At 51.5% G+C, this 27,339-nt stretch overlaps 2 protein-coding genes and 1 long non-coding RNA gene across 20 annotated transcripts in view; 1 reads left to right on the top strand and 2 right to left on the bottom strand.

The window, feature by feature from the left end:
* Positions 1-3,695: 3,695 nt before the first annotated feature.
* Positions 3,696-11,220, bottom strand: LOC116764074 (collagen alpha-2(I) chain-like). The gene is made up of 5 exons (XM_032652279.1): positions 11,166-11,220; positions 10,134-10,250; positions 9,833-10,062; positions 4,975-6,962; positions 3,696-4,781 (listed from the first exon to the last, which is right to left on the bottom strand). The coding sequence occupies exons 1-4, from the start codon at positions 11,218-11,220 to the stop codon at positions 6,819-6,821; spliced, it is 546 nt and encodes a 181-aa protein (XP_032508170.1). The 3' UTR covers positions 3,696-4,781; positions 4,975-6,818.
* On the bottom strand, positions 8,310-9,455 carry LOC116764779. The gene is made up of 2 exons (XR_004353010.1): positions 8,815-9,455; positions 8,310-8,473 (listed from the first exon to the last, which is right to left on the bottom strand). It is a non-coding gene; the product is annotated as an uncharacterized LOC116764779 (long non-coding RNA).
* Positions 9,639-27,339, top strand: part of FHL2 (four and a half LIM domains 2) — a 25,759-nt gene continuing 8,058 nt past the window's right edge. Inside the window, exons 1-4 of one of the 18 annotated variants that reach the window (XM_032653762.1) lie at positions 9,639-9,845; positions 11,277-11,361; positions 11,812-11,960; positions 20,344-20,521. In XM_032653762.1, coding sequence (XP_032509653.1) covers positions 20,366-20,521 — 156 coding nt within the window. In that variant the 5' untranslated portion in view covers positions 9,639-9,845; positions 11,277-11,361; positions 11,812-11,960; positions 20,344-20,365. Of the gene's footprint in view, positions 9,846-9,880; positions 10,170-10,369; positions 11,961-16,839; positions 16,917-20,343; positions 20,522-27,339 lie in introns of those variants that run through there. The other 17 variants (XM_032653757.1, XM_032653763.1, XM_032653754.1 and 14 more) reach the window with 17 other exon arrangements.

Here is a 27,339-nt window from a genome sequence, read left to right as displayed (position 1 = left end):
GAGATGTCAAGCTCACCATGAACTTGCGGCTGATCCAAAGTGCCAGGTCTCGGTCCCCCCTTCCCCTTCCCTCGGCTGCTATCTTGCTGGGCTTAGTGTCCTGGCTTCACTTGGGATGGCTGGAGCTGAGTGTGAAGCTAAGAGGTAGGGAGATTTGGGAGGAACTTCAGCTTCTTCCCCGGAAACCATCCCAACTTCCAGGCATCACTGGTGAACAGTGGCCTCATTTGCCAGCGTCGATTAAGCAGCCACCTCCAGCTTCCCCAGCCGAAGCTCCCTGTCACCTGCTCTCACCACCTTCCCTCCTTCCTTCCCTCACTTCCATCTCTGTCTTTCCTGCCAACACTGTCCCTCCGTGCATCCTTCCCAGGAGGCCTCTGCGGCCCCATCACTATGTCCCAAGGCCTTTCCTGCCACCATCTCCAGCTGTTTTCTGGCCCCATCAGGAGGGGCCCCCCCTTGATGGCGGCTGCCACGGGCTCCCACCCGCGCTCTGCTCCCCCCGCCCCACCGTGGATGCAGAGCCCACCTCACACCGCCTCTCCTCCTGGGGTTTCAGGGGGAAAGGGGAAGCCAGGAATCTGCACAGACCGAGTCTGAATCTCAAGCCGAATCCGGCCTCTGGATCCTGACACCGAATTAATTTTTGGAGACAGAGTTTTGGGTGAAGTAGTAAAAAATAGCTTTATTGCTTTGCCAGGCAAAAGGGGCCACAGCGAGCTAATACCCTCAAGACTGTGTGTCCCACCCTGGAGGGGGTCCTGAGGAGTTTCATAGAAATGGTTCAAAGAGGGCGTGGTCAGCTCGTGGACACTCTTCTGATTGGCTGGTGGTGAGGTCATCGGGAGTCGGCATCAACAACCTTCTGGTTCCAACCAGTCTGGGGTCTCCGTGCTTGTGAGCAGCAGACAGTTAACTTCTCCCACCTGGAGGGGGTTTCAGTACCTGCAAAACAGCTCAAAGATATTGTTGTGTGTATCCCTCGAGGGCGAACCAGGACCCTGCCCCAAGGCTGCGCTGTTGTGTCCTGACTGCTCCTCCCTTGTCTCTGCATCCCCTCCCTTCCCTAATTAGCAACTGTTTGAACCTGCCCTTTGGAACTCAGGGAAGGTCCTGGAGGCTGAATGAAGCCTATTTCCTGTAACGAAGAAATGGGGGACACAGAAAGGCTTTCAAGCCGAGGAGCCCACACCTACTCCGTATCAAATCCACACCCACCTCACCTTTCTCTACAGAACATTCCTCCACATCAGCAGTCACAAACAAACAAACACATTTGTTGTAACATTTGTTGTAACGGTGATGATGAATCAGGGATGTCAAGCTGACATCCGTAGACTCTCCGCCTGGTCGGCTCCGCTCCAGCAAACAGACGTGTCCTCTGTGTGCGCCCCGTGCCTGTGAGCAAGAGAGATCTGTCCAGAATAAGCCACTTCCCCCTACAGCCCCAGCTGGCTGTGGAGGGCGTCCGTCTCGTAAGCACAGGCTGTCACTCTGCCAGTGAACGGTGCCGGCCCCAGTCCCAGTCAGGAAGGGCTCTCAGACCACCTGCTGGGCCCCCATGCTCGCCTCTGGCCAGGTGTGGCTGGCCACGGCCAAGGGAAGTACCAGTTTATCACTCTGGTCCACCTTTGGGAATGATTATACATCAGTAAGATGAGCCGCACGACAGGCCCATGACTCGGAGACTAGGTGCTGAAGCAAGGAGGCCATTACGTATGATTATAATAACAAAAGCAACGGAAAGCAAAGGTTAAAGTCAAAGAAACCGATCCAACCCGGAGTCCCATTTAGCTCTTCCTGTTACAGTGAGTGGAGAAAATACAGTGGTTTTCTTTCTGAGCGATTCTGCCTGAAAACAGTCTGCTGGATGGAGGTGAACCGTGTGCTCCTCTCTGGGCTGTGTCCCTGGCCGGCCCGGCAAAGGCGCTCCTCGAGGGTTGGGGCCCCTCTCCAAAGCTCCAGCAGAGTCGTTGCTGGTAAATAGGCCACTGATTTCAAGAAGACGCTCCCACAGACGGTCTGCGACCCAGGCTGCTACAGTTATGGAGGAGGGAACCTGGCTGATTTCTGTGGGAGGGAGAATCTGCTTTGTATGTTCCCATTTGTATAGATGGAGTTTGCTGAAAGCGTTTAAGAGGAAATCACAATGCCCCAAGTGTTATTTAAAGACACGAATAAGGCCAGTGGGGGGTGTGGGCAGAAGCAGGTCAGGAGGAACTGCCCTCCGTCCCTGGGGAAGAGCCGGAGGACCATCCCCAGAGCGGCCCCGCTGACCCCTGTAGCCTCCTTTTCAGCGTCCGTACCTGCAGGTGCTACACCCCTGGGCTTCCTCCAGGTAATGCAGGAAGCGTGATTACAAGTCCTCATGTGGCCATCTGGAAGGGCAGGCCCTTCTGCTTTGCTTAATTCAAGTTGTCTGCAAGTTGCCTCTCAGCGCAGAGCCCTGATAACTGAGCTGCCCAGAGGGACGACAGGCCTGATTTGTTTGCCGCAAAGAGGCCCATGTGAGCCTGTGTATGGAGGCCCTTTATTATTTTGGGCGTTTTCGGGAAAGCTGATGTGAATTCAGCAAATATTGAAATATAGAAACAAATGTCCCAATCCTGGCCCATCGGAAGCTCACACTCTCTCCTCTGTTGTTCTAAACGAACGAAAGATGAGGCAGTGTGGAATGATGAAAGTGAGGCTACCGATGGCAGCGCACACAGCCTTCCTAGGCCAGATGCTTTATCTGGGTTCTACAGGGTACACTGGAGTTTGCCGGGCAGAGCAGAGCGAGGAGAGGAGTTGCAGCAGGTCACAGGATGAAAGGCATCTTCCTCCCAGGCTGCAGGGGGACCTGTGGGCGGGGCCTCGAGACCTGCTCGCCAAGGTTCTCAGTCCCCACGCTCCTGACGCGATAACTTTCCAAACACGTTCTTAGAAAAAGGAAACCTCTCAAGCGTTTCCTTCAACTGATTTTAGCAAGTCCTGGGGACTCAAGGGACCAATATGGATGTAGGGAAATAGACACGCCACAGACAAAGGTGGGAGAGAGAGCTGAGTCCACAGAAGGTCAACAAGGTCAGGGAGCCCGGTTATGGTGAGGCCACCTGCCATGTAAAAAGAGAATTGCAAACTGCTGAAAAGAAGGGGAAAGAAAGAAAAGAGAGAAGGAAGAAGGAAAGGGAGGGAGGGAGGGAGGGAGGGGGGAGGGGAGGGGAAAGCACCTGAATGCCAGGACGGCTAGATGAATGTTTTGGACATCTGGCGGTTAACTTGCCCCTGGTCCATCCCTGCAGGAGGCGCATGAATGATCTGGTGCAGTTATAGAGTAATTGCTCAGCATCTAACTGTGCAGAAGTTTCCAAAAAATATTTGTGCCGTGAGGATGGCCCAGAGTTTTAAGAGATGTTTTGAGGTACAAAGAGTACTGCCAGGAGAGGCTGAAGGTCAGACGTTTTAGAAAATCTTTTCCTGGTTTTTGAAGTCCACTGTTGCAATGATGTAGGAAGAAGCTTGACCGTTCCAGAAAGCTCTGCCAGGACTCTCGGGTCCAGTGTCAAAGCACTTTCTGAAATAGGTGGAGGACAGTCCTTAACTTGTTTTTTAGAGGAACGTAAATCAATTTAAACTACGGTTCTTCCTCACACGCAAATCCACACCATGGTGAAGAACCGTCCACAGGAGACATTCCAGAAATCTTTCAATTATTAATTAGCCATAACAGTGAGTTGAATAAAAACTAGATACTTAACCCTTTATGGTAAGAAGTGAGGTGGTACATCCTTTGTCTCACAGGTCAGGTGAGGTTGAGGTCTGTTACCTGGGGCCACGCTGCTCCATCAGAGGTCCTGGCGCCCAGGCTCTTCCTGGCTAGACCACCAGGTTTTCTGTTACTGACCCTGATTTAGGGGCAAATAGTACAAAAGGACTTTGGTGACCAGGAAGAGAGATGTTGGGATTTTAAAGTTACAGTGTTGACTCATAAAGTTACTTCACAAAGAGTAACTGCGATTTCAGTGTGGTTGAAAATCAACATTCTGAGAAATAAGTGAGGCATGAAAAGCTCCCTTATCAAGGATGCCAGGAAGGACCGTCAGAGGACCCAAACATGGTTCCTTTAAAACAGGATTTTGCCAGGTTTGCACAGACCTGGGACATTTACGTGTTCTTTAAATGGATTTTGGACAGGGAAAAAAAAACACAAAGAACTGCTGGCAAGCAGAGAAGTGAATTGCCTGCTACAGAACAGGACTGGAATCAGAGACCAAACGATCCCAAAGAAAAAGCAAGAGGCAGAGTTTTTCTGGGCGCACAGTAGAAATAGTTTCATCTGAAACAGCACAGCGTTTCCTGATCCGAAACAGACCCAAAGGAGCTGCGGTGGGAACGGCTGCCTTTCATTGGACGTTAAGCCACCGGACAGAGCCGTTCCTACTGATTTAGCAAAGGCACCCTGGAAACTCGTGTCAGATGCTCAAATATGCAGGAACCAACGACGGCAAAGTCCGGGATCCCGGAGCTGCTCGTGGATTTGACTCCAAGTCAGATGTGTTTGGAGGTTTTACACACGACCGTTTGCACCCAGTAAGTCAAAGTTTATGGAAAGGAGCAGGAAGAAACGGGATGTGGAAACTCTGCATCTTGACGAGGAACCAGGCATCTTCCCTCCAAACCAGAGCGTGAGGGGCAGGGGCAGGGGCAGGGTTTGTCTTTGGTGAGGGCTGAGCTTTTCCTGAACGTCTACCAGGTACAGGAACAACACTTGGGTCCTTCACGGGAGAGCGATCGAGCCACTGTAACGACACCAAGTTCTTTCTGTTTGCTCCGTGAGCACCCACACAGGGTCTCGTGCGCTTTCAGGAAAAGGGAGCGCAGGTGTCCTGAGCCCCCTCCCCTCCCCTCCCCTCCCCTCCCGGGAGCCCCGCCAGCCTTGTGATCCGAGACATTCACTCCCGCTCCAATCACGAGGCAATTACGGATGATTACCTCTGAATCAGGGTCAAATCATCCGCCGGCTTCCTGCCCAGGGTTGGAGTGGGCGGAACGAGCTGCCTGTGAGAAATGCTCTCTGCAATGGGAGAAAAGTGTCCTGAAGATCTCCGCTGGGATGGCGGGTTAGGGCAACCAGCCCTGTCCTCCTGGCGGCGGTGAGGGCCCGGGTACCCGTGGGTGCCCGTCACGGGGGTCTGCAGCAGGCCCACGCTCGGGGCAGCTGGCCCTCCTCTCAGGGCCGGGAAGAAAGAGTTCCGTTTCAGCGTTTGCAGCACTGAGAGGCGTCTGGAACTTCTTGCCCTGTAAGGTTTCTACCTTGTGGCTCCCTCACGACAAGTGTCCGACAGCCTGAGTGGTACTTGCAGTTGGATCTGAGTCCCTGGGCCTGCTCTGTGATTAGTCTACCCCCGTTCCCGCCCCCATAGAAGTTTCTGGTAAATTACTGAGTCCAGAGAGGGAGTCCCTGGCGGGTATTTCACCTCAAAGCACTTATCCGTCATCAGCATTACCTGGAGCGCTTTGTTCAGACACTGAGGCGGCCTGAGAACGTTTGCTTCTGCCACGTTTCCGGTGATCCTAATGCGTCTGGTTCCAGGTCACTTGGAGAAACGCTGGCCTACCTACCGCACAAAGCGTTCTCCCCGAACCTCTCCCTGAACCCCCAACAAGAGGGGAAGGAGCCATTAGGGCGGTGTTGGCTGGTGCAGGAACTTTAGGAGAATTGAAATAAACTAGAGGAACTTGGATAACCCATCAATATTGCCACTGGATCCCTCTCCCAGGAAATATAATTTCTTAATTTTTCTTCTTCTATGAACTAGACTTGTATCTATAGCAGAGAATTTTTCCCTCAAAAAGACAATCTTTTATCTTTAGAACAGGATCTAAACTGTAATCCTTCCTGATGAGAATTCTGTCTCCTGCTTTTTCCTTCGTTGAGATCTAATTGACTTACAACATTATATTACTTTCTGAGGTGCAGCGTGATTTGAGATTTGTATATATTGTGAAATGACGAGCACAGTAAGTTTAGTTAACGTCCATCACCTCAAATTTTTTCTTGTAAACAGAACTTTTAAGATCTGCTCTGTTACAACGTTCAACTATACCATACAGTATTGTTAACTAGTCACCACGCTGTACATTAGATCCCCCAGGACTTATTTGTCTATAACTGAAAAAAAAAGTCTGTACTGTTTAACCACCTTCACATTTCCTTCTTATTCAGATTCATCTCTCCTTTACCCACAGAATAAAAGCTAATACTTACTGAGGGCCTACTAGGTACCAAGTGTGTAATCGTGGTAAGCGGTGTATACGCAGCGTGTCAAAGGATCTTCCCAACAATTTTGCAAATGATATGTCATTGGCCCATTTTACATGTGAGCAAACTGAGGGTTAGGGAGGTTTTGTGGCTGCCCAGGGCCACAGAGCTAGTCACAGGCAGGACAAGGGTTCAAACCTGGGCCTGATTCCAGAGATCAGCTATATTGCTACAGACAGTTATATTTTCTCTAGTTTTCCATCTGCTATACTATGAAATAATCAATTACAAAGCGAGAGACATCACGTATTAAACAATTCTTCTGTGACCCAACCATTCATTCAAATTCTGTATTTAATAAGCACATACTATGTGCCATGCCCTACAGTTAGGTCCTGAGAATACAATTGGCCTTCTATATCAGTGGGTTCTGCATCTGAAAATTCAAACAACCTCAGATGGAAAATATTAAAAAAGAAAAAACATTTCCAGGAAGTTCCCAAAAGCGAAACTCGAACTTGCCAGACTCGCAGTTAGTTACATAGCATTTACAACTGTTTACATAGTTTATGTACTATAAGTAGTCTAGAGATGATTTAAAGTATACAGGAGGTAATATGCAAATACCACTCCATTTTATGTAAGGGACTTGAACATCCTTGGATTTTGGTATCCTCAGGGGTCCTGGAACCAATACACCTCGGATACAAAGAGACAACTGTACAATGATGTACAAGATAGAACTTTACACAATATATTTTCCCAGAATGTCTAGTGAACTATTTTTTTAGTAGTTTGTCCTTTGGTTAAAATTGTTCAGAAAAGTACCTATGTCATTAAGCTCAGAACGCATTCCGCCTTCCTCTATTTGTTTTCTAGCAAACCACTTTTGGCTTTCTAAAAACTCAGTTTAACAAATTTGTTTCCTATTTTTCTTAAAGAAGGAGCATGTGTTGCTTTAACTTTTAAAATACTTTTATTTTTGAAGGGACAATACATACGTATAGCTCAAAATTTCAAAAAAGACAAAGGATTTACAGTAAAAATCAGTCTTCCTTGTACTCCTGAGCCCCAGCCACCCAGAACTCCCCAGTGGCAACCACTATTATATGTATATATTGTCTTCCCCCTTCCCTTCCTTATTAACACAAACGGTTGGTTACTATTGTCAAATTAATAAATATACTTACCTCGTTCTTTTTAACAACAGCTGCATACAGAAATAATTCTAAAACGTACCAAGTGATATTTAATTAGGCCCAGTTGATGAACATATAACATGGTCCAATATTTTGCTATTACAAACAGTTCTACGATGACTACTCTTGTATGTATATGAATTTACGTATGAGCAAGTCTACCTGTAAGTTAATTTCCTTTAAGGGGAAATGCTGGGTTAAGGGCAAATGATATGTGCATTTGTAGTTAAAATTCTTTTCATTACTGAATATTTCAAGCATTCAGTAAAGAAAGAGACCAGTGTCATGAACTTCTACCACCTTCAACGATTACCATTAATCTATGACTGGTACTATTTCATATATATACTCTTCAGCCCAAATTATTTTGAAACAACCCCAGACATAATGTTTTTTGTTTTTTTGCGGTACGCTGGCCTCTCACTGCTGTGGCCCCTCCCGTTGCGGAGCACAGGCTCCGGACGCGCAGGCTCAGCGGCCATGGCTCACGGGCCCAGCCGCTCCGCGGCACGTGGGATCTTCCCGTGCCGGGGCACGAACCCGTGTCCCCTGTATCGGCAGGAGGACTCTCAACCACTGCGCCACCAGGGAAGCCCCAGACATTATGTTTTTTCATTGGCAAACATTTTGGTATTATTTCTGAAAAGTAAGGGCAATTTAAAAAATATGTGTGTGTGTGTGTGTGTGTGTGTGTGTGTATAATTTCATTATCATACCTAAAATAAATTAATATTAATTTATTAATGTCACCACTTGTTAGTGTTACATTTCCCAAGATTGTCTCATGAAAACTTATTTTTCCAATAGTTTGTTCTTTGATTCAGAATCTAAGTAAGATCCATCCATTCATTGCAGTCGGTTAAGTCTTTTTTTAATCTATTGGTTTCCTCCTCCATCTCTCTCCTTTCTTTCTGTCTTTTTTTTTTTTTCCCCCTGAGTGATATTACTGTAGAAACAGAGTGAATTTGCTTCCAGAGTCTCGATTTTGCTGATTACATCCCCATAGGGTCATTTAATATGTTCCGCTATCCTTTAGGTCAAAGGAAATATACAAAATTAAACTGTAGAATTTCTTAAAATAAGAAAACACAACATATCGGAGTCTGTGTGCCATAACTAAAGTAGTTATTAGAAGAAAATTTATAGAACCAAATAACTATCAATTAAAAAATTAAAATAAATGAATTAAACATTCAACTCAGAAAGCTAAAAGAAAAATAAAATCAAGTAAGCCAAAAGAGAGCGAAAAGAAGATAAATGCAGAAATTAAGGTTTCATTATTTTTTCAACTTGTTTTTACAAACTGAAACTTTAGGCTCATCATTTGAGAACTAGATCATTTTGTAATTTGCAACTAAATAGACAACATACCTGGGTAACTGTCAGAGGGAAAGGCTTTTCTCCAGTTTGCCCTGGATTTCGAGATAGGGCCTGCTTTGACTGTCAGTGGGAAATCGGGTCCCGAGCCCACACTTCCGTTCTTGGTGAGAAGCTGCAAGGTTCAGGCAGGAAGCAGGCGACGCAGAGTTCTGGGGGCTCAGGTCTGGGGCGAGTCTCAACCCCTAGTGGCCCTGGAGTCACACTGAAGGGACTAGGGGCACCTCCTCTCCTGGGAGATACCAGGGCTTGACCTTGACACACTCCAGGTCAGATGGCAGCTGCCATAATTATTGCCCAGCAGGCCTTCAGCAAACCTCTGTGAGCTGAAATTTCTTCACCATAAAACGGGGGTATTATTAACCCTTAACTTTTAAGGGGCGAGAATCCAATGAGATGCCCGGTAGAGCTAGATGGTAGGTGGTAGCTAATAGTAGGTGTTAGCTAATAGGATGTAGGTGGTAGCTAATAGGATGTAGGTGGTAGCTAATAGGATGGCGCTCAGGTTCTGTGATTCCATGATGGAGGCCCATTTGGGGAGCCGCTAAAACATCACGGGACACAGAGCATCAAAGAAGGGAAAGCAATCAGATAGCTTCCCTTCTCTGAGGCCCACCGATGCTAAACGCGACACGCCTGCCCGCGGTCCTTCTGCCCACCTTGCGCCCGGGCTGCACGCGGAGGACGTTTCCATCCCGGCCGCCGTGAGCTCTCCGCCTCTGACCCCCCCCCCCCCCCGGCCGGGCTCGGGGGCCTGGGCTCTGCTGTGGGAGGCGCTTTCTCCTTCTCTGCTAGGTCTTCCTGGCCCGGAGGGGGCCACAGAACGTCCGAGGAGCCCTCGGCCTGGAGTGTGGGCGACTGGTCCTTCCCCTCCCCTCCCCAGCGGGACAAAGACCCGGCCTTCCCCATTCTTCCTGCCATCGGCAGGCTCACTTGGTGGCAGAGGGGCCGCGGGGGCCGCGGAGAGACGCCCCCCCCCCCCCGCAACCCCCGTCCTCGGTGCGCCTCCCACTCCTCCGGACCCGGTAAGTGGCCGCCCCTCCGCCGCGCTCCCCCGCACCTCCCCGGCCGGGCCGCCGCGCGCTCGGGACCCGGCGGGAGTCACGGAGCCGGCGCCCGCGACGCCGCAGGACGGAGGAAACGCCCGCGGCAAACAAAGGGCTGGGGTCCCCAGCGCCGCCCCGGAGCCCAGGGGCGCTCGCCCGCCCGGCAGCGCCGCCCGCGCCGCCCAGCGAGCGTCTCCTTATTTGGTCAAATGACACGCGGGGTTCTCCGGGCGGGGCGCGCCTCTCCCTGGGCCCAGCCGCCCGGACCTCCGCTGCCGTCCGCCGTCCGCGAGAAGCCGCGCGGTGAGTGCGCTCCAGCCGGGCTGGGGCCAGGGCGCCGGCAGTGGGGGACGGGGGACAGGGGGGCCGGGGGCGGAGGAAGACCTGGGGACGGAGGAACCTGGGCGGTGGGGGACCCCGGGGCAGGGGAACCGGGGGCGGTGGGGGCACCTGGGGAGGGGGTGCTGGGCAGTGGGGGGACATGGGGACAGGAGAGCTGGGCCACGGGGACACCCCGGGGGTACCTTGGGTGGGAGGGACCCCGCCCCAAAATTGAACTACTGAGCCACCAGGGTTTAAAAAAAAAAAAAGGGCTTGTTTTAGACGAATACAGTAGTAATCTTAAACTGTACTCGTGTGATACCTTAACATACCTAAAATTGCAGGAAGAGAGTGTTAAATGCTTTATTGACAAACGAAGAGAGTTCTCTTTACTTTCGGATGCCCATTTGGGTTTCCGTTCCCACTAGTCTAACCAGGTTAAATGAGCTGCACTAGGGCACTTAAATCACAATAAATCACAGCTGGGGCTCATAGCCGGGAGAACTGTGCTCAGAACCAGTGCCAAATACTTCCCAGCCCTTTGGCGCTAACCCCTGCTTGTGTGTGTTTTGTAATAATACGTTAGAGGGAGAGGCTTTGGTATCCTGAAGGTGATTTCGACTAAAAAACATTTGGGGCAAGTCTGAGAAGTACAGGAATTCCTAGGCTGCCTGTTAAACTCCTATAAAAGCAAACAGTGAAGAATATTTTATTGTGCATCTATATGAATTTTTTCACAGTGTCTTTCATCCTGAATTTTTAAGGCTTATCAGTTAATGTATAGAATGGGGTTCAGTGTTTGTTAGCCCGGCATGCCTCGGTGCTTCTGCACAGCTACATGTTCAGAGGGCTGTGTTGGCTTACCACAGGCCGGGCAGTGCCAGGTACAGTGGGGTAGGCTCAGGTACAAACGTGCCACGAGGCAGGTGTGGCAGGTAGCCCGTGTGCTTGGGCTGGAGCTAGGCGGCCTGAGCTTACGTTCCCGTCCATCAGCCCCGAGCGGTGCAGTCTTGGCCAAGTCACCTAATCTCATGGTGCCTCCGTTTCAACCGTTGGAAAACACAGATAAGATGGTGGCTTGCTTTGCAGGGTTGACGTGCCCATCAGAAGCAGTGTATACAAATTGGATATTACCCTCGTCTTTACAGATACACTGAAGCATAGAGAGATCAAGGTAACTTTTCTCAAGGTTTTCCAGCCTAGAAATGGGGACCCTGAGAGCTGACCCCAGGCAGCTCTTAACTTGAGAGCCTGAGTTCTAACCACTAAGCTATGGCGGGTGTACCCCAACATTTCAGTGAGGCCTTAGTCTGCGTACTTTCATCCAAGGTTGTTGTTAAACCACTTCCAGTGCTGAAAAGACTCTAAATTGTAGACAAAAGGGCCCACGCAGCAGGACATTGAAAAAAATCATCCTGGGCTCAGGAGGTCTGGGTTCTCTTCCTGTCCGGCCCTGGGCTGGTTCCCCAGCCTCTGGGGCTCAGGCTGCCTCGTTATCAGCAGGGGGCTGGAGTAGGCAGGTAACTTACCTAAGCTGCTCTGACTCAGCGCCAGGAGATACCCAGTTCTGTGAGCTCCCATGAGCAGAAAGAGACATTGGATACTTCCTAGGTGGTTTTCTCAGGACAGTTTTATCAGAGCCGCACTGGTCCCGTGGACTTACACTGAGCAGTCACTTCCTGAAGACGGCCACCTCGAACTGAACGCACAAGCCCTTCTCTAGTGACTGAGAGCCCAGTCTTCCGGAGTCCAGGCTGGCATTGTGACTTTGGGGTGAGTTAAGGGAATGGCCTCTCTTGTCCTGACTGGTGGATCTCGGTGTTAGCTCTTGTGATGGTTAATTTTGTGTCAACCTGACTGGGCCACCAGGCGCCGAGACACCAATGTTATTTCTGGGTGTGTCTGTGAGGTTGTTTCTCCGTGTGGTTAACATTTTAATCTGTAGCCTGGGTGCTCTTCCCAAGTGGGCGGCCTCATCCAATCAGCTGGAGACCTGAACAGCATAAAAGGCTGAGCTGGAGGGGATTCCGCCTGCCCTACTGTGGAGCTGGGACTCCGTCCTCTCCAGGCTCTGGTCTCAGACTGAAGCATCAGCTCATCTTGGGTCTTGAGCCTGACGGCTTTTGAGCAAGAACTTAAACCTCTGGTGCCCTGCTTCTCAGGCCTTCAGACTCAGACTAGAACCACCCAGTAGCTCTGCTGGGTCTCCAGCTCGTCAGCTGCTTGGGACTTCCAGCCTCCATAATGATATAAGCCAATTCCTAATATCAATAATAAACCTCTTCATATTATACATATATATATATATATATTTCCTCTTGGTTCTGGTTCTCTGGCGAACCCTGACTACCACCGTTCCCCAGTAACTTTGCTTCCCAGTTCTGCCCACCAGCTCTCAGTCTTGTTTTTTTAAGATTCCATCACCCCTTTCCTACCGGTGGTCCTCACTTTCCTTTCACTGCAAAATGTGCTTGCCCACCCTTTTGGGTCTCTGATGAGAGGTTCAGGGCAGCCTCTGGTCTGTCCATCTTTAGTCCACTTCTCATGGGTGATTCTCACACACTGAGTTTGGACATCACATGTCACCCTACTCATCCTTGGCCTTTGTCAGCCACACGTTGCCAGCCCTGATTTAGCCTGTGACTTACAGATCTCCTTTAGGTGTTTCTAAGTGTCTGTGCCCACAGGAGAAGTGGCTGCCGTTTTTGTTTTTGTTTTTTATAAAATACATTTATTTATTTATGGCTGCATTGGGTCTTGGTTGCTAAGTGCGGGCTTTCTCTGGTTGCTGAGAGCGGGGGCTACTCTTCGTTGCGGTGCGTGTACTTCTCATTGCGGTGGCTTCTCTTGTTGTGGAGCATGTGTGGGCTTCAGTAGTTGTGGCTCACCGGCTCTAGAGCGCAGGCTCGGTAGTTATGGCACACAGGCTTAGTTGCTCCGCGACATGTGGGATCTTCCCGGACCAGGGATCGAACCCGTGTCCCCTGCACTGGCAGGTGGATTCTTAACCACTGCGCCACCAGGGAAGTTCGTCTGCCTTGTTTTTATGGGTAACTAAAACCAGTGTAAAAGAGCATCCTTGAAGCCTGTAAACATTTAGGTTTCAAGAAAATAGGTCTGGGGCTTCCCTGGTGGCGCAGTGGTTGAGAGTCCGCCTGCCGATGCAGGGGACACGGGTTCGTGCCCCGGTCCGGGAAGATCCCACATGCCGCGGAGCGGCTGGGTCCGTGAGCCATGGCCGCTGAGCCTGCGCGTCCGGAGCCTGTGCTCCGCAACGGGAGGGGCCACAACGGTGAGAGGCCTGCGTACCTCAAAAAAAGAAAGAAAAAAGAAAATAGGTCTGTGTATGTTTGGTGGTACAACTTTTGGAACAAATAAGAATTAGCCAACTTAGGCAGCAAGCGAAGCCAGCCGCAGGAGGTGTGCACGCCTGTTGGTTGTGCTAGAGAAGACCACGGGGAGCAGGGTTTTGAGGACAGTGAGGGGCCAGCCTTTCCTGGAAGTTGGGATCATTGCAGATGGAAGGCCAGGCAGATGAGAGCAAATCAAACCGAGAGCTGCCTTTTGGAGATGGGAGGAGATGCATGAAGGGCAGTGAGGGTTTTTCCTTTTGTTCTGTGTAAACAGACATGGATAACTGGACCACACGTTCCCGGGAAGCAGAGGGAGAGAGGGTGGGGTACACGCCCCCCCGCCACACACACCACACACCATACACACCACACACACACACCACACACACCATACACACACCACACACACCACACAACACACAACACACCCACACACACCACACACACATACCACAGCACACACAACACACAACACACACCACACACACACCATACACACACACCACACCATACACACACAGCACACACACACAGCACACACACCACACACACACACACCACAGCACACACACACACACCACACACACACACCACACACACACCATACACACACAGCACACCATACACACACAGCACACACACAGCACACACACCACACACACACAGCACACACACCACACCACACACACTGCACACATACCACGCCACACACATACCACACACACACCACACCACACACACACCACACACACCACACCACATCGCACACACCACACACCCCGACACACACCACACACACTACACACCGCACGCACACACACACACCACACACACAACACACACACACACACACCGCACACACACACACCCCGCACGTGCTAGCTATGCACCTGAGGCCGATCGCTGTCCCAACCCGTGCAATGATGCTTGTCCTGCGTAGACAGAACTGACACGTTTCGAGATTAAATATCCAGATAGTATCTTAAAGGTGATTTAAACTCTTTGGAGCTAGAACTAACCTCTTTCGGAGACTGTGTGTTTTATCTCAGTCTCCCAGGGCCTAAGACGGTACCTAGAAAAGAGAGGTTACTTAATATATCCTTGTTGGCTAGATTTAAAAGTCCGCAGGACCTCAAAACAAGTGTCACTATTCTTAGTTTATGGTCTTAAGGTCAGAATCTGACATTTGTTATTTCCCACTTTATGTATCCAAAAGATAATTCCAAAGACAGCCGTTCACCTTATTCAAGCCTTGTCTCTCACACAAAGCATTTCTTAACATGAGCATAGACAAATCAAGCTTGTTAGACGTTTTTGAAAGTTACCAGTTTATATATCAAGTTATAATACCTCCCTGATCCCTGCCTATATAGTCAGACAAGGCTCAGTAAATGAAGCCATAAATATACAGCAGTAGGCATAGTCGTTCTTAGAAGAATCCCAAAATGGATTTCAGATGAATTTTAAATATTATAATATGTTTTTAAAATAGCAACATCCCTTAAGCTGGTGTCCCTCTCGCTTTCACCAGAATTTCTATTTAAGAGAAACAGTTCAACTGGACTAATGGAAAGAGTGTCGGGGTAGCAAAGCTGGTTCGTGCGTTGATCCTTCTGTCCACAGAAAAACAAACTGGTACAGAGTGTTCTCTGGCTTCCCTTCTGGGTGAGAGCCCCTGCCTTTGGACAGAGGATCTCTGATTTAAAGGCTGCTGCATCCGTGTAGGACACCCAGGGCCCCACTGGTACCTGGAGCCTGGGTCAGGGGAGCTGGCTCCGCAGAGATGTTGGGAGCATCTCTTGGTGAGGCTTGTGCGTCTTGGCCTGACCAGGCCTCATCCGGGGCTGTGCAGCTGTGTGTTCACATGGGTTTGGATCCAAACACAGTAAGAACAGTTCCACCCTCTGTGGAAGCAGCAGTGTATCTGGAAGGGGGAAGAGGCCAGAGGCGGAGGAGAAAGAATGCAGCTCAGGATCTGTTGCATTAGAAATTGTACCAGCATCGGATGCCAAGCCCCATTACATCTGGGGTTTGCTATGCAAAGTGGTTGTTCACATAAAACATTCCTCGTTTCCACTCTGGATGTCTACATGTTTGTGCTCTGGGATATTTGTGTTCACCCGCCGCCCATCCACGTGTCCGTTCATTCATTCCCCAGGTGTTCATGAAGCGCCTGACCCGGGTTTGTCACCTGGTGTGGCTGCAGTGATCCTAGGGTCCACCTTTGCGGGACTTACGGCTGGGGGCTGGGAGGTGCACGGGCAGTCAGCCTCCTGCGGTGTCATGAAAACACTGCATTTTCCAGTACATTCTTCAAAAGAGCGAGCCCGCATCTAACAGACCAATTTTCTTAATTCTCTCTAAAGAGCCCTGGATGTTGGGAAGCCATGGCGTTTCCCACCTGGGACCCGGGTGGCATTTAAAGCTGGGCGTGGCTTCTTCGGCACTGGCTTCCTGAGGCCGCTTCCTGCCTGTGGGAAGGCTTTGGGAATGTTCACAGATTTCTCTGGAGGAATCGAGGATGTTAGGGCAGTCTCCTGGAGCAGCGTGGATAGAGAAGGACGTGTGGGTTTCGAGGGGCAGGAGGCAAATGGCATCTTTGGGGTCAGATTAAAGTACATGGTTGAGAAAAGGGAGCATTGAAGAGGGTGCTCCATGGACACTCGTGCGGCCCAAAGGGCCTCCTGTTCAGGAAACACCTGAAACCCTGTCCCTCCCTTGATTCCCAAGAAATGTTTCCGGTAAAAAAAAAAAAAATGCACCTGCTTCCTGGGCTCTGAACGCCCTCCTCCCATCTCCCTCCTCCTTCCTTTCTCTCCTTTCCCCACCTCTCCACTTCCTCTCCTCCTCCCTTCTTGTTTCTCTTCTCTCTTCCCTCCCTCCTTCCCTCCCCCCCAGCAGCCCGCAACTCCAGACACTGACAGTTCTTAAACCTGAGAAGATGAAAATAGCCCACACGTATAAGCCTGTGGACCTTGCAGATAGTCATTATTTTCCGTGGGGCAGCCCTGCGCGTTGCTGCCCACTGCGCTCTGAACCTGTGTCCTTGCCTCGGACTCAGCGCAGGTGGAGAATTGGTTTTAACCGGAGATCAAAGCTCTGCGCCCACCCCTCACCCCAGGACTTTCCTCTCCCAGCACTGTGGTCGGTGGCTGAGCCTGTGGCCACACCTGTAAACCTGCCCCCTAAGATCCGGGTGCTTGTTCAGAGCCAAGGGGGATGATATCAGAGGATGACGTAACCCCGGGGGAGGGGTGAGAACTCCCAGACACGGGGATTTGGGTTTGGTTCATGAATGACAAGTCAGCAGTCACACCTGCGGTCCAGATGTCTCCTCCCTTGCTGCTGCTTCATGCTGTCAGCACCTGTGCACCAGGTGATGTGCAGGAGTGACAGGTAACCCGCGGGGAGGGATACGGCATTGAGAGAGGGTAAGCAGATTGTGCACAGTTAGGTTAAAAAAAACCAAGATGGGCTTCCCTGGTGGCGCAGTGGCTGAGAGTCCGCCTGCTGATTCAGGGGACGCGGGTTCGTGCCCCGGTCCGGGAGGATCCCACATGCCGCGGAGCGGCTGCGCCCGTGAGCCATGGCCGCTGAGCCTGCGCGTCCGGAGCCTGTGCTCCGCAACGGGAGAGGCCACAGCAGTGAGAGGCCTGCGTACCGCAAAAAAACAAAAACAAAAAAAACCAAGGTGTTCTGTTTGGGTTTTTTAAATTTATTTATTTATTTATTTTTGGCGGCGTTCCGTCTTTGTTGCTGCATGCGGGCTTTCTCTAGTTGCAGCGAGTGGGGGATACTCTTTGTTGTGGTGCATGGGCTTCTCATTGCGGTGGCTTCTCTTGTGGAGCACGGGCTCTAGGGGTGTGGGCTTCAGTAGTTGTGGCGCACGGGCTCAGTAGTTGTGGCGCATGGGCTCTAGTGCACAGGCTCGGTAGTTGTGGCACGTGGGTTCAGTAGTTGTGGCTCGCGGGCTCTAGAGCGCAGGCTCAGTAACTGTGGTGCACAGGCTTAGTTGCTCCACGGCATGTGGGATCTTGCCGGACCAGGACTCGAACCCACGTCCCCTGCATAGGCAGGCGGATTCCTAACCACTGCGCCACCAGGGAAGCCCAACCAGGTATTTTATAAGATTAAAAAATGGAGTTATAGGAGGCGTCTAATGCAAGGCTATCGCTAAGTTTTTGTCATTAAAAAGAGGCTTAAGATGGATCGTATAACTTTGAATACACAATTTTGTATAATAATTTTCTATTTGGTAGCATTTGACTGAAGAAGAATTGGTTTTAAACACTTTGTGGCGGAAGGGACGCTCCTGGTCTCCTCAGTAGCTCGTGGCCTACTGATTGTGATGCTGAGGGGTTTGTGCTTCTTGTAACTCGCCGGAAATGCGGTCAGATTTGTGTCCCTCTGCTCTGCCCCTCATTAGTGATGGTCTCACTTTCCACCCCAACTTGTTGGTTTAAGCATAAGTGCTGTCCTAGTCAATAAAACTGCAGTGACTTCTCAGAGGAGATAAAGAACAGGATGGGAGAGAGATCCACCAGCGTCCAAGACAGTTCTGCAGAAACGGGGGCTATCGGACCCTCCGGGCCCGTTGCGGCCACACTGGTCCTCCTGGGAGTTGGTTTCAGTGATGGGGGCGTTGTCTCGGGGTCACCTCGGTCCCCTTCAGCCGACGTGGAGCCCTGTGTGTTCTCACAGTTTACTCTGTTAGCTGATTTCTGTCCCAGTCCTGCAGAGTTGGAGGAGGTAGAAAGCATATCCCAGGTCTGTAAGCATCACCAGGGCCTTACCTGGGATGAAAACAGTTCCCCACTTTGATGACTCCAGAGCACAGGAATGGTGCTCAGCGGGGTTGGTGCAGGCTATGGTCTGTCGTCTCCTTTCCCCCGCAGGGCCTGTGCTTGTCCAAACCCACATGGAACCACCTTTCCATTTAGATCGGGAGTTTCTTTTTTCTAAGTGAGACGGCTGTTTGGGAATGCTCATATGAATCTCTGTTTTCATTAATATTCCTGGCCTCCAGTTTTTCCATCCAGAAAATGAGGTAGTCATAGATAATCTCCCAAATTATTTCCAGATTAAAAAATTTTATGATCTATAGCCCTATCTCCTTTCCTTGTTCTTATTTCAAATCCTCGAGTCATTATTCTTACATTTGTGTGACCAGAATAGGCAAATAAGATCCCACAGGTAAATGGTAGGCTTTATTCGAAAAATCTGTATGTTAGAGCGACGGCGCTTAACTGCGATGCACTAAACGCTGGCCGCTTGCAAGGCCAGTAACTGAGGAATTACAGGAAAGCATTGCATCTTCTGCCAGCATAGCCGCTGCAACCTGATGGCGGCCTTAGGACAAAGGATATTTACATGTTGTGTTTCAGAGCAAAACTTCAAACGCTCAAGAGCCTCATCTTGTGTTGTTATTGCAAGAATGTCCAGACAATGTTTTCTCCAGGAAGAGCAACGCATGTGTCCAGCTGCATGCTTCATACTTTTGGGGAAAAACTGTCCTATAAACGCAGAAGTAACCAAGTATGGTTGCTTGAAAGTTGTCCATTTCTTTGCTTACAGTTGTCAGGATCTTATATACACAAGAGTACAAAGTAAATAAACACTATCAAATTCGCTATTATCTCATAGGTAGCAATTTTGCATCCTGGGGTATGATCTTGGAATTTCACTCCTAAGTGGGTGGAAATGACTGAAAATGGAATCAAGTTTAATCAGAGTTTGTGAAATGTCCCTCAGAGTTACACAGTCAACCTGTCTCCCTATTTAATAATTTATAAAGCTTTCGAACTTGTGGCAAATCAAATATTGCCACTTGAGAAGATATTTCTAAAGAAGTTGGACCGTGTTTCTAATGGCTCGGAGGCGTTTCTCCACACCTAGCCTTCCCAGGGTGGACTGGCTCTTTTCTGGGGTAGTGCTGACATGTTTGTGCAGGAACCACATGGGGAGCAGGGGAGGGTTAAACCTCCCGCCTTCCTCTGCCCGTACCCTGTCCTTTCTGCTCAGACACACACCACACTCATCGTGGAAAAATGCAGCTCGAGGTGTCGCCTGGAGTGGCCGTTGACTGCTGTCGCTGTGTTTCCCACCGTGATCATCCCCGTCCTTGGAAGCCAGCCTTTCCCTTTCTCCTGCTCCCTGGATATCTGGGCTGAGAGAGGATAATCTTGTCATCTGGGAGGAATGAGGCCCCCGGGGCGCCTCCTCTTGGGCAGGGGCCGGGCGTGCTTACCAGTGAAGCCAGGTCGAGGTCATGCTCCCCCGGCCTCAGGTTTACCGGCTCTGAACCCCCCTCCCTTGGCTTCTGTGGTTTCTTCTTATTCAGATTCATGAATCATAAAGGGAAGCTCACGGAAAGTCTTTTTATAGCAACGAGCATATTGTTTTCTATCCCTGCTGTGCTATTTTGGGGGCGGGGAGAATGGGAAGATGTGAGGTTGCGTCCCACGTTGGAAGCAGGCACTCCTTCCAGGGGATGAGGGCTCTGATGCCAGCTCTTTCTTGGGTCCAAAACTGGGATCACGTTTTCTGACACAGTCACCCAAATTGGGACTTTTAAAGAAGTGGAATGTTCTCAGACACAGAACTGCCCCCGGCTAAGTTTTTAAAAGTATCATTGAAAATTACACCCGCTTCAAGGGTGAGTGTCGATTGCTCACAAAGAGGATGTAGCCAGCGATGGGAAAGGTGATGGGAAAGGTGACCCTAACGGAGCAGGACGGTCACTGACGTGTGCACGGGACATCGGGCGCGCTCACCGCGCCTGTCCTTTCTCTCCTCCCTGGTAGGTGGCACAAATCCGGTGCCAGGATGACCGAGCGCTTCGACTGCCACCACTGCGAGGACTCCCTCTTCGGCAGGAAGTACATCCTGCGGGAGGAGCGGCCCTACTGCGTGGCCTGCTTCGAGGCCCTCTTCGCCAGCACGTGCGAGGAGTGCGGGAAGCTGATTGGCTGCGACTGCAAGGTACCCGCCCCTGGGCATCCCCCAGCCCTGTGCTCTCCGCCCTCCCTTGGGCCTCCCAACCCCCCCTGGACACCCACACTGGACTCCCCAGGAATCACGTGCTTCTCAGCACAGTTGTGCTCACGTCCTGGTCATCGCCCTGGACGCCCTGGAGGCCCCTCTGCTGGGCTCGGACCCTCCACTGCCCTTTCCCAGCCTCCTCCCCACGGTCCCAGTCCCGCCACACCTGGTCGGGGCTTTTCCGGGACGTGTGCGCCGAGCATCCCAGGTCCACTTGTGGTGGCCCCGTGGTCAGCATCCTTAGCTAACCGGCCACCTGCCGCCCGATCCCGTGCTCCCCCGAGGGCAGCGCTCTCCCTCCTGGGCTGACTCGTGGGGCAGGTGCGCGCGATCAGTATTGGCGCAGTGAGCGTGCGTGTGGGAGAGCCGGCGCCCACCCCCGGCTGGAGGGGCTGAGAGACCCTGTCTGCACTGGGGCGTCGGGGGAGCTTCTCTTCTAAGTGGGGACGGTGAGGATGTGTGGCTGCCAGCTGAGCAGTTAGGGCTGGCTCTGCTGGGGGCAAGCCGGAGTGGTCCAGCGCGCGTCTGCCCTGTTTCTGTCTCATCCATCCTTCCCATGACGGTCAGTAAGCAGCCGGCTGACTGGCGCTAGGTGTTTAGTGACAGTCGAGGGATAATTTCCATCTTACGGGGAAGAAGCCTTTGCCCTGAGCAGAGACAAAGGGTGTGGGATGCCCCCACTTGAGCCCAGGCTGCAGCCACGTGTCGTGGCTCCACAGAGGAGTGGCACGTGGAGCGGAAGGGAAACGGGACTCGGCACCTGTCCCGTGGAAGCCTTAAAGCATCCAGAGCTTTGGCTACGACCACGGGCAGAAGTAGCTGCCCTTGCTCGTCTGAAAGCCGCCTGCCCTCCGACCTCCAGCTCTGTGATGTGTGTCCGAGCCCCTCTGCGTTCATCTCCAGGCCGAGCACAAGCGCTCGGACACCGAGCTGCCCTGTTCCGTCCTGGCTCTGCGTCTCATTGGCTGTGTGATCGTGGGCCCATGGCTTGACCCCTCTGTGCCCGTCCGCACGTTTATAAAAGGGAGGTACAGGGCTTCCCTGGTGGCGCAGTGGTTGAGAGTCCGCCTGCCGATGCAGGGGACGCGGGTTCGTGCCCCGGTCCGGGAAGATCCCACATGCCGCGGAGCGGCTGGGCCCGTGAGCCATGGCCGCTGGGCCTGCGCGTCCGGAGCCTGTGCTCCGCAACGGGAGGGGCCGCAACAGTGAGAGGCCCGTGTACAGAAAAAAAAAAAAGGGGGAGCTACAACAAGGGAGCCTGCATCATGGGTTCTCGTGGTGTGTAGCTACCATGCACTCAGTGCTCTAAGGAGCGGCTGATGGTGTGGAAAATTCCACCCCCTCTTCTCTTCCGACTGCTTCCCTGCAGCTTGCTCCCCCCACCCCACCCCCGCCTCTCGAAGCTTCGCCCTGTCTCTTTATCAGTTTTCACTAGAGAAACATCAAGAAAAATGTCCACTTTGAGGAAGAAATAAGAGGCGGAGAAAACAGTTATTATTTTATAAAGGCTTTACCTGGAAAAGACATAAGTAGGTGAGAGGTTCAGCTATCATTCTGACAAACAACTCTGGTTTAAAGGAGACGTTTTGGAGATTTAGGGCTCATCATCCTTGCCTGGAAGCTAAACTAAAGACAAAAGCGAAGTCACTGATCATTTCTTCAGTATGATTTAGTGGACAGACCCTTGAAACTAGTTATCCTTCAGCACATGCTTTAGGAGCAGATAAACAAGAATTCCCCAAATGGGGCCAAAATCAACAAGACTGCTGCAAAGCCAGGCGTCAGTCACGCTGAACTTTTCAACCCGGATAACGGTTCTCTCTCTGCAGAGTTCCGCCACGTGATTCTGCGCATGTGGGGAGGGAAAAGATGTGAACTTGCAGTTAGACCTTGCCATTTGGGGCTTCTGAATATTTGGAACGGTTTTCTTGGCTTTCAGAAGTAATTATGCAGTTGGTTTTGTGGAGGAAGTGATGGCAGGAAAACTGTGCCTCTGCACTTCGGGAAGAGAAGCCCCAGCTTGGCAGGTGGGGTGCTGGGCGGAGCAGCTAGGCTGGCGGGTCTGGTGGCCGTTCTTTTGTCTGAAAATAGCAGGGGTGCCATAAGCCCCACCTGGGTCTCCCTCTGAAGGACATTTGTGCGTAACTTAAAATACTGCAAGCCACTGGGGGTTAGGCTGATGTTGTGGGTATTGACTGACTTTCAGATGAGGTAGGCAGGACTTCAGCATGACCTACTTCCGTAGGTAGCTTACCTGTGTTTGAGCATCATTTCTATGCAGACTCTCTTTCTGTTCTTTCTTTCTGTTTCGTTAACTCTGAGGAAATGCTGTGATCTCCAGGGGTAAAAATCATTCATTTTTATGGCCAGTGGAATAGTTGACAACAGGTAATACAAATAAAAATTTATGATCCTCTGACCTTATGCTCTTCCGGAAACTTTTCCTGGACACCTGTGGATACCAGCAAAAAATATATATATATATATTTTTTTTTTTTGCCTGATTACAGATGTTTTTCAGGGGATAGGTCTACCTAAGTCCCGGGCTTCAAAAAGTCAAGAAACCAAAGAAAAGATAAGCTGGGCCAGTACTCAGAGGTGGCTGCTGGTCCCTCCCATCAGCAAATCGGTGTCTTTAGCAAACTATGGGCCACGTACCTGGCTCAGACTTTGGGTTTTCCGTGTCTCTGCGAGCAGTGCCATAAAGTCAGACGGGCCTCCAAACCCACCCACCCGCGTGCCTGGAGGGGGCTGCGAAGAGGAAGACGTGGTAACAGTCAAAGGACCTTCTGCAGGTCTAAAACCAGCATTAGGGGCTTCCCTAGTGGCGGTGCAGTGGTTAAGAATTCGCCTGCCAACGCAGGGGACAGGGGTTCAAGCCCTGGTCCGGGAAGATCCCACATGCCACGGAGCAACTAAGCCCGTGCGCCACAACTACCAAGCCTGCGCTCTAGAGCCCGCGAGCCACAACTACTGAGCCCGTGTGCCACAACTACTGAAGCCCACACGCCTAGAGCCCGTGCTCTGCAACAAGAGAAGCCACCGCAATGAGAAGCCCGCACATCGCAACCAAGAGCAGCCCCCGCTCGCTGCAACTAGAGAAAGCCTGTGTGCAGCAACGAAGACCCAATGCAGCCAAAAATTAAAAATAAATTAACAGTAAAAATAAATTTAAAAAAAAAGTAAACAGGTCCCCTTGAGGGCACACCTGGGACAGGGCTGCCCAGCGTCGTTCTTCAAGGATTTGAAAGAATGTGCAGCTGGGGACGTGGTAGCCTGACAGTCTCAAAGTGCAGAACACCTTTTCAAAGTGCTGGGCACGAATGACACGGCAGATCCACTGATGAGGTGAAATCCCGTGGAGGTGAGGACTGGCTGGTTTGGGAATCAGCAGCTGAGCTTCTCCCAGCCCAGGAGGGATAGACAGGGTGTAAAGGAGGATGAGGGACCCCCCCCTGCCCGGAGCTGCATTAACTGGTGGGCGAGGGGGTGCCTCCAGGCCACTGACTCCCCCTGCGGCTCAGCTGAGGTCTCAACAAGGGCACATTCGGAGCAAAGCCACAAGCGCTTACCCTGTTAGGAATATTTCTGAAATGGAAAAATAAATTCTGAAAGGAAGTGTCTGGGCCTTACCTGACCTTGTTTATCAGACACTTTACTGCAGTTTATGGCATTCTGCATGTATAAGATTAGCATTGGCCTTTTTTCTGCGACGTGTCAAAGATCTTTTTTCTTCCAGTTTTTTGTTTCTCCCCTTCGTGCTCTCTCTCTACAGAACCTTAAAACCAAGGTACTTGTAGAACATTTCCAAGTTCTTGAAAGTCAGTTAGCGCGTCCATATGTCTTAGCCTTGAACCTCCAGCATCTAAACGGTATCTTTGGGGACCACGTGGCGTACTCGACACATAACAGAATGAAGTGAGACGAGACTAGCTCGGTACTAAAAACTAAAACTCTGTTTGGAGCCGTGAACGCCAGAGGTGGAAAGAGCCACTGGGAGCCCAGTTTTACAGACAAGCATTCAGAGCAGCCGTGCACCGGGTCGAATCAACCCAACCTGACCTGGAGGCTTGGCCTTTCTGTGCCATTTTCCGGTCCATCCCCACGAGCCCCGAGCCCCCAAAGCCAGTGGCATTTCCCACCTCCGCGCCCACAGGGCATGGACTCTGCAGAAGTGAGTTCAGGAGGAGGTGGTGACGTGAATTATCAACTTGACTCAGACTCCCTTTTCAGGACCCCACAAGAGAAGGAGAATTACAGGAAACCCGACAGCACAGCAGCAGATGAAGGCTTCCATGTGCAGTCCTGAACGAGCTGCATGACGTGGGCTTTTCCGGGGGTGCGCGCGGGGGTGGCACCAGGGGCACAGGGTCCTGCAGGGCCATCATCACTCATGGCCACACAGGCGTCACCGAGCGGCTGGTGCCCACGCGGGGCCTCACAGCCGAGGGGGCGGAGGGGCCCCCCCCTCGGCTGTGAGGGCACGGGCACGGAGTGAGAGAGGACACTGGGGCGGAGGGTGAGGCTGGGCGAGCGCGCTGAGACCTGCTTGCAGAGATGCTCCCGGGCTGCAGGTCAGCAGGAGGGATGCAAGAAACGGGGTTCATGGTGTCTTAGCATTGTTACGTTAAACTTGCTCACCTATCAGATGGGAATAAACCTTATTCCATGGGGTGGGGTTATTGTGCGGTTGAGATCAAGTAAGAGGGGACTAAGAATTTTAGAATCAGAAGGGCTGTGGAGGCCAAAAGCCCTGTACAGAGCAGTGACTGAGCCAGGAGCTCGGAGCTTAGGTGAGGGCGTCCGTTCCATCCCCATCTTCACGAGTAAATGTGATCTCAGCGAGTGACGCTTCAGGGCACCTGCTGTCACCACGAGCTGGCATCTAAGACTGACATTAATTGAGCCGTGTCAATGTGCCAGGACCGTTGTCAGGGCTTCACCGTCATCCCTGTTTCCCCGGGCGGATCTGAGGCTGGGAGAGGTCAGGTGACTCACCCCCAGCCCCACGGCAGGTACATACGTGGCAGAGCCAGGGTTTGAGTCTGGAGCCCTCCGCTTTAAGCACTGGGATGAAATGCATCAGGCATTTTAGACACTGTGCTCCTGGGTCCCCGAGGGCACTGGTGGCACAGCAGGTGTGCAGGTTGGTGACCGGAGGGCAGTCACCGCTGGCTGCAGCTGGAACAGGGGTGGACCGGTTCCAGTTCCCCACGGCCCCGCCCCCGACAGTGATGGTAGCTTGTTCAGAGACTGTTTGTGACTCACTGAGGCTTTTGAGAGCAGGAGTGTGGGTTGGTATTTATCTCAAGGAAAAACACTTCATCAGAAGGTTTGAGAATTATCAAATGCCCCTGAACGAACATTTCAGGGCTGTGGAGTGTTAATGCAGAAACACGTGTGTGTGTGTGTGTGTGTGTGTGTGTGTGTGTGTGTGTGTGCGCGTCTCAGAGGGGCAGACAGGGGAGCAGCTGTGTGAGGGTCACAATGCTCCAGGGAAGGGATGGCTGGTGACTCAGCTAAGCCGGCGTCTGGGAAGGACAGAGACTAGCTCCCTGGGGCGGGATGAGGGTGGGACCAGGAAGGGGGGATGATTCCACGTGGCTGCTGTTAACGGCCTGGAGGACTAGGCAGAAGCCAGGGCGTGAGCAGTCCTTCCCTTGAATACAGGACACGGGATGTGGGACGCAGGACAGCAAGTGACCAAGTGACCGGCAGCCTCGGGAGGGTGGAGGCTAGGAGCTGGGCCTCCAGAAGGTCTAGAAGTCCTGCCTGGGTGCTTATGGTCTCGTCAGGACAGGGCACTGGTACCCAGATTTCTAGGGAACTTTCTAGTGTCAGATGTCTGTCAACAAATCAGCTCTTGTCAACCTAGCTAATGTGTTTTCATGCCGGAAATGTTAACCGTAGGCAAGTGGATTTCCGCAGTGCTTTTGACCCACGAGATCGTTTTAAATGAGCTTTCCCCTGACCGTCCAGTCCCCTAACCATGCGCGGCTCCGTCCTCCTATGGGACTCGCTAACCAGGGCAACTGGTGACAGCTGGCGGCTTCGCTCTCACGATGTCGTCCGTGGAGGGTCCCCCTGGGCTGTGTTGAAGGTCAGGCCCCAAAGGCAGATGTCCTTGGGCTTGGCTTCCTTTCTTCCCGGCTCACTCGCCCGCCTCGCTGTCCCCTGCCCCGCCATCCCGGCTCACAGCTCAGCGGGGTGGGGCTCACGGAGGGGACCCGCTGAACTTCTGGAAGGGTGCGTTCCACATGTCATGTGATAATCAAAACTTACTTTTTAATTGTGGTAAAATACACGTAACATAAAATGTGCCATCTTAACTGTCTGGAAGTGTACAGTTCAGTGGTGCTAAGTACCTACACTCTACTGTACGACCATTTCATCTTGTAAAACTGAAGCTCTGTCCCCACTCACACCCGCACTGCCCCAGCCCCGGGTACCCACCTTGCTGCTTCCTGTCTCTGAACTTACCTCCTCCGGGACCTCATATAAGTGGAATGATTCAGTATTTGTCTTTTTCTGACTTATTTCACTTAGCATGTTCTCAGAGTTCATCCATGTTGTAGTGTGTGTCAGAATTTGTTTCCCTTGTAAGGCTGAACAATAGTCCATGTTTATCCGTCATCTGTGGACGGACGCTGGGGTGACTTCCCCCTTTGGCTGCTGTGAATGTGGGTCTGCAGATTCCTTTTTTTTTTTTTTTTTTTTGTGGTACGCGGGCCTCTCACTGTTGTGGCCTCTCCCGTTGT

This window comes from Phocoena sinus, chromosome 13, assembly GCF_008692025.1.
Source record: "Phocoena sinus isolate mPhoSin1 chromosome 13, mPhoSin1.pri, whole genome shotgun sequence".
Classification (NCBI taxonomy): Eukaryota; Metazoa; Chordata; class Mammalia; order Artiodactyla; family Phocoenidae; genus Phocoena; species Phocoena sinus.
Note: the sequence above shows the minus strand (reverse complement) of the source record. Positions and strands in the feature narration are given on the sequence as shown.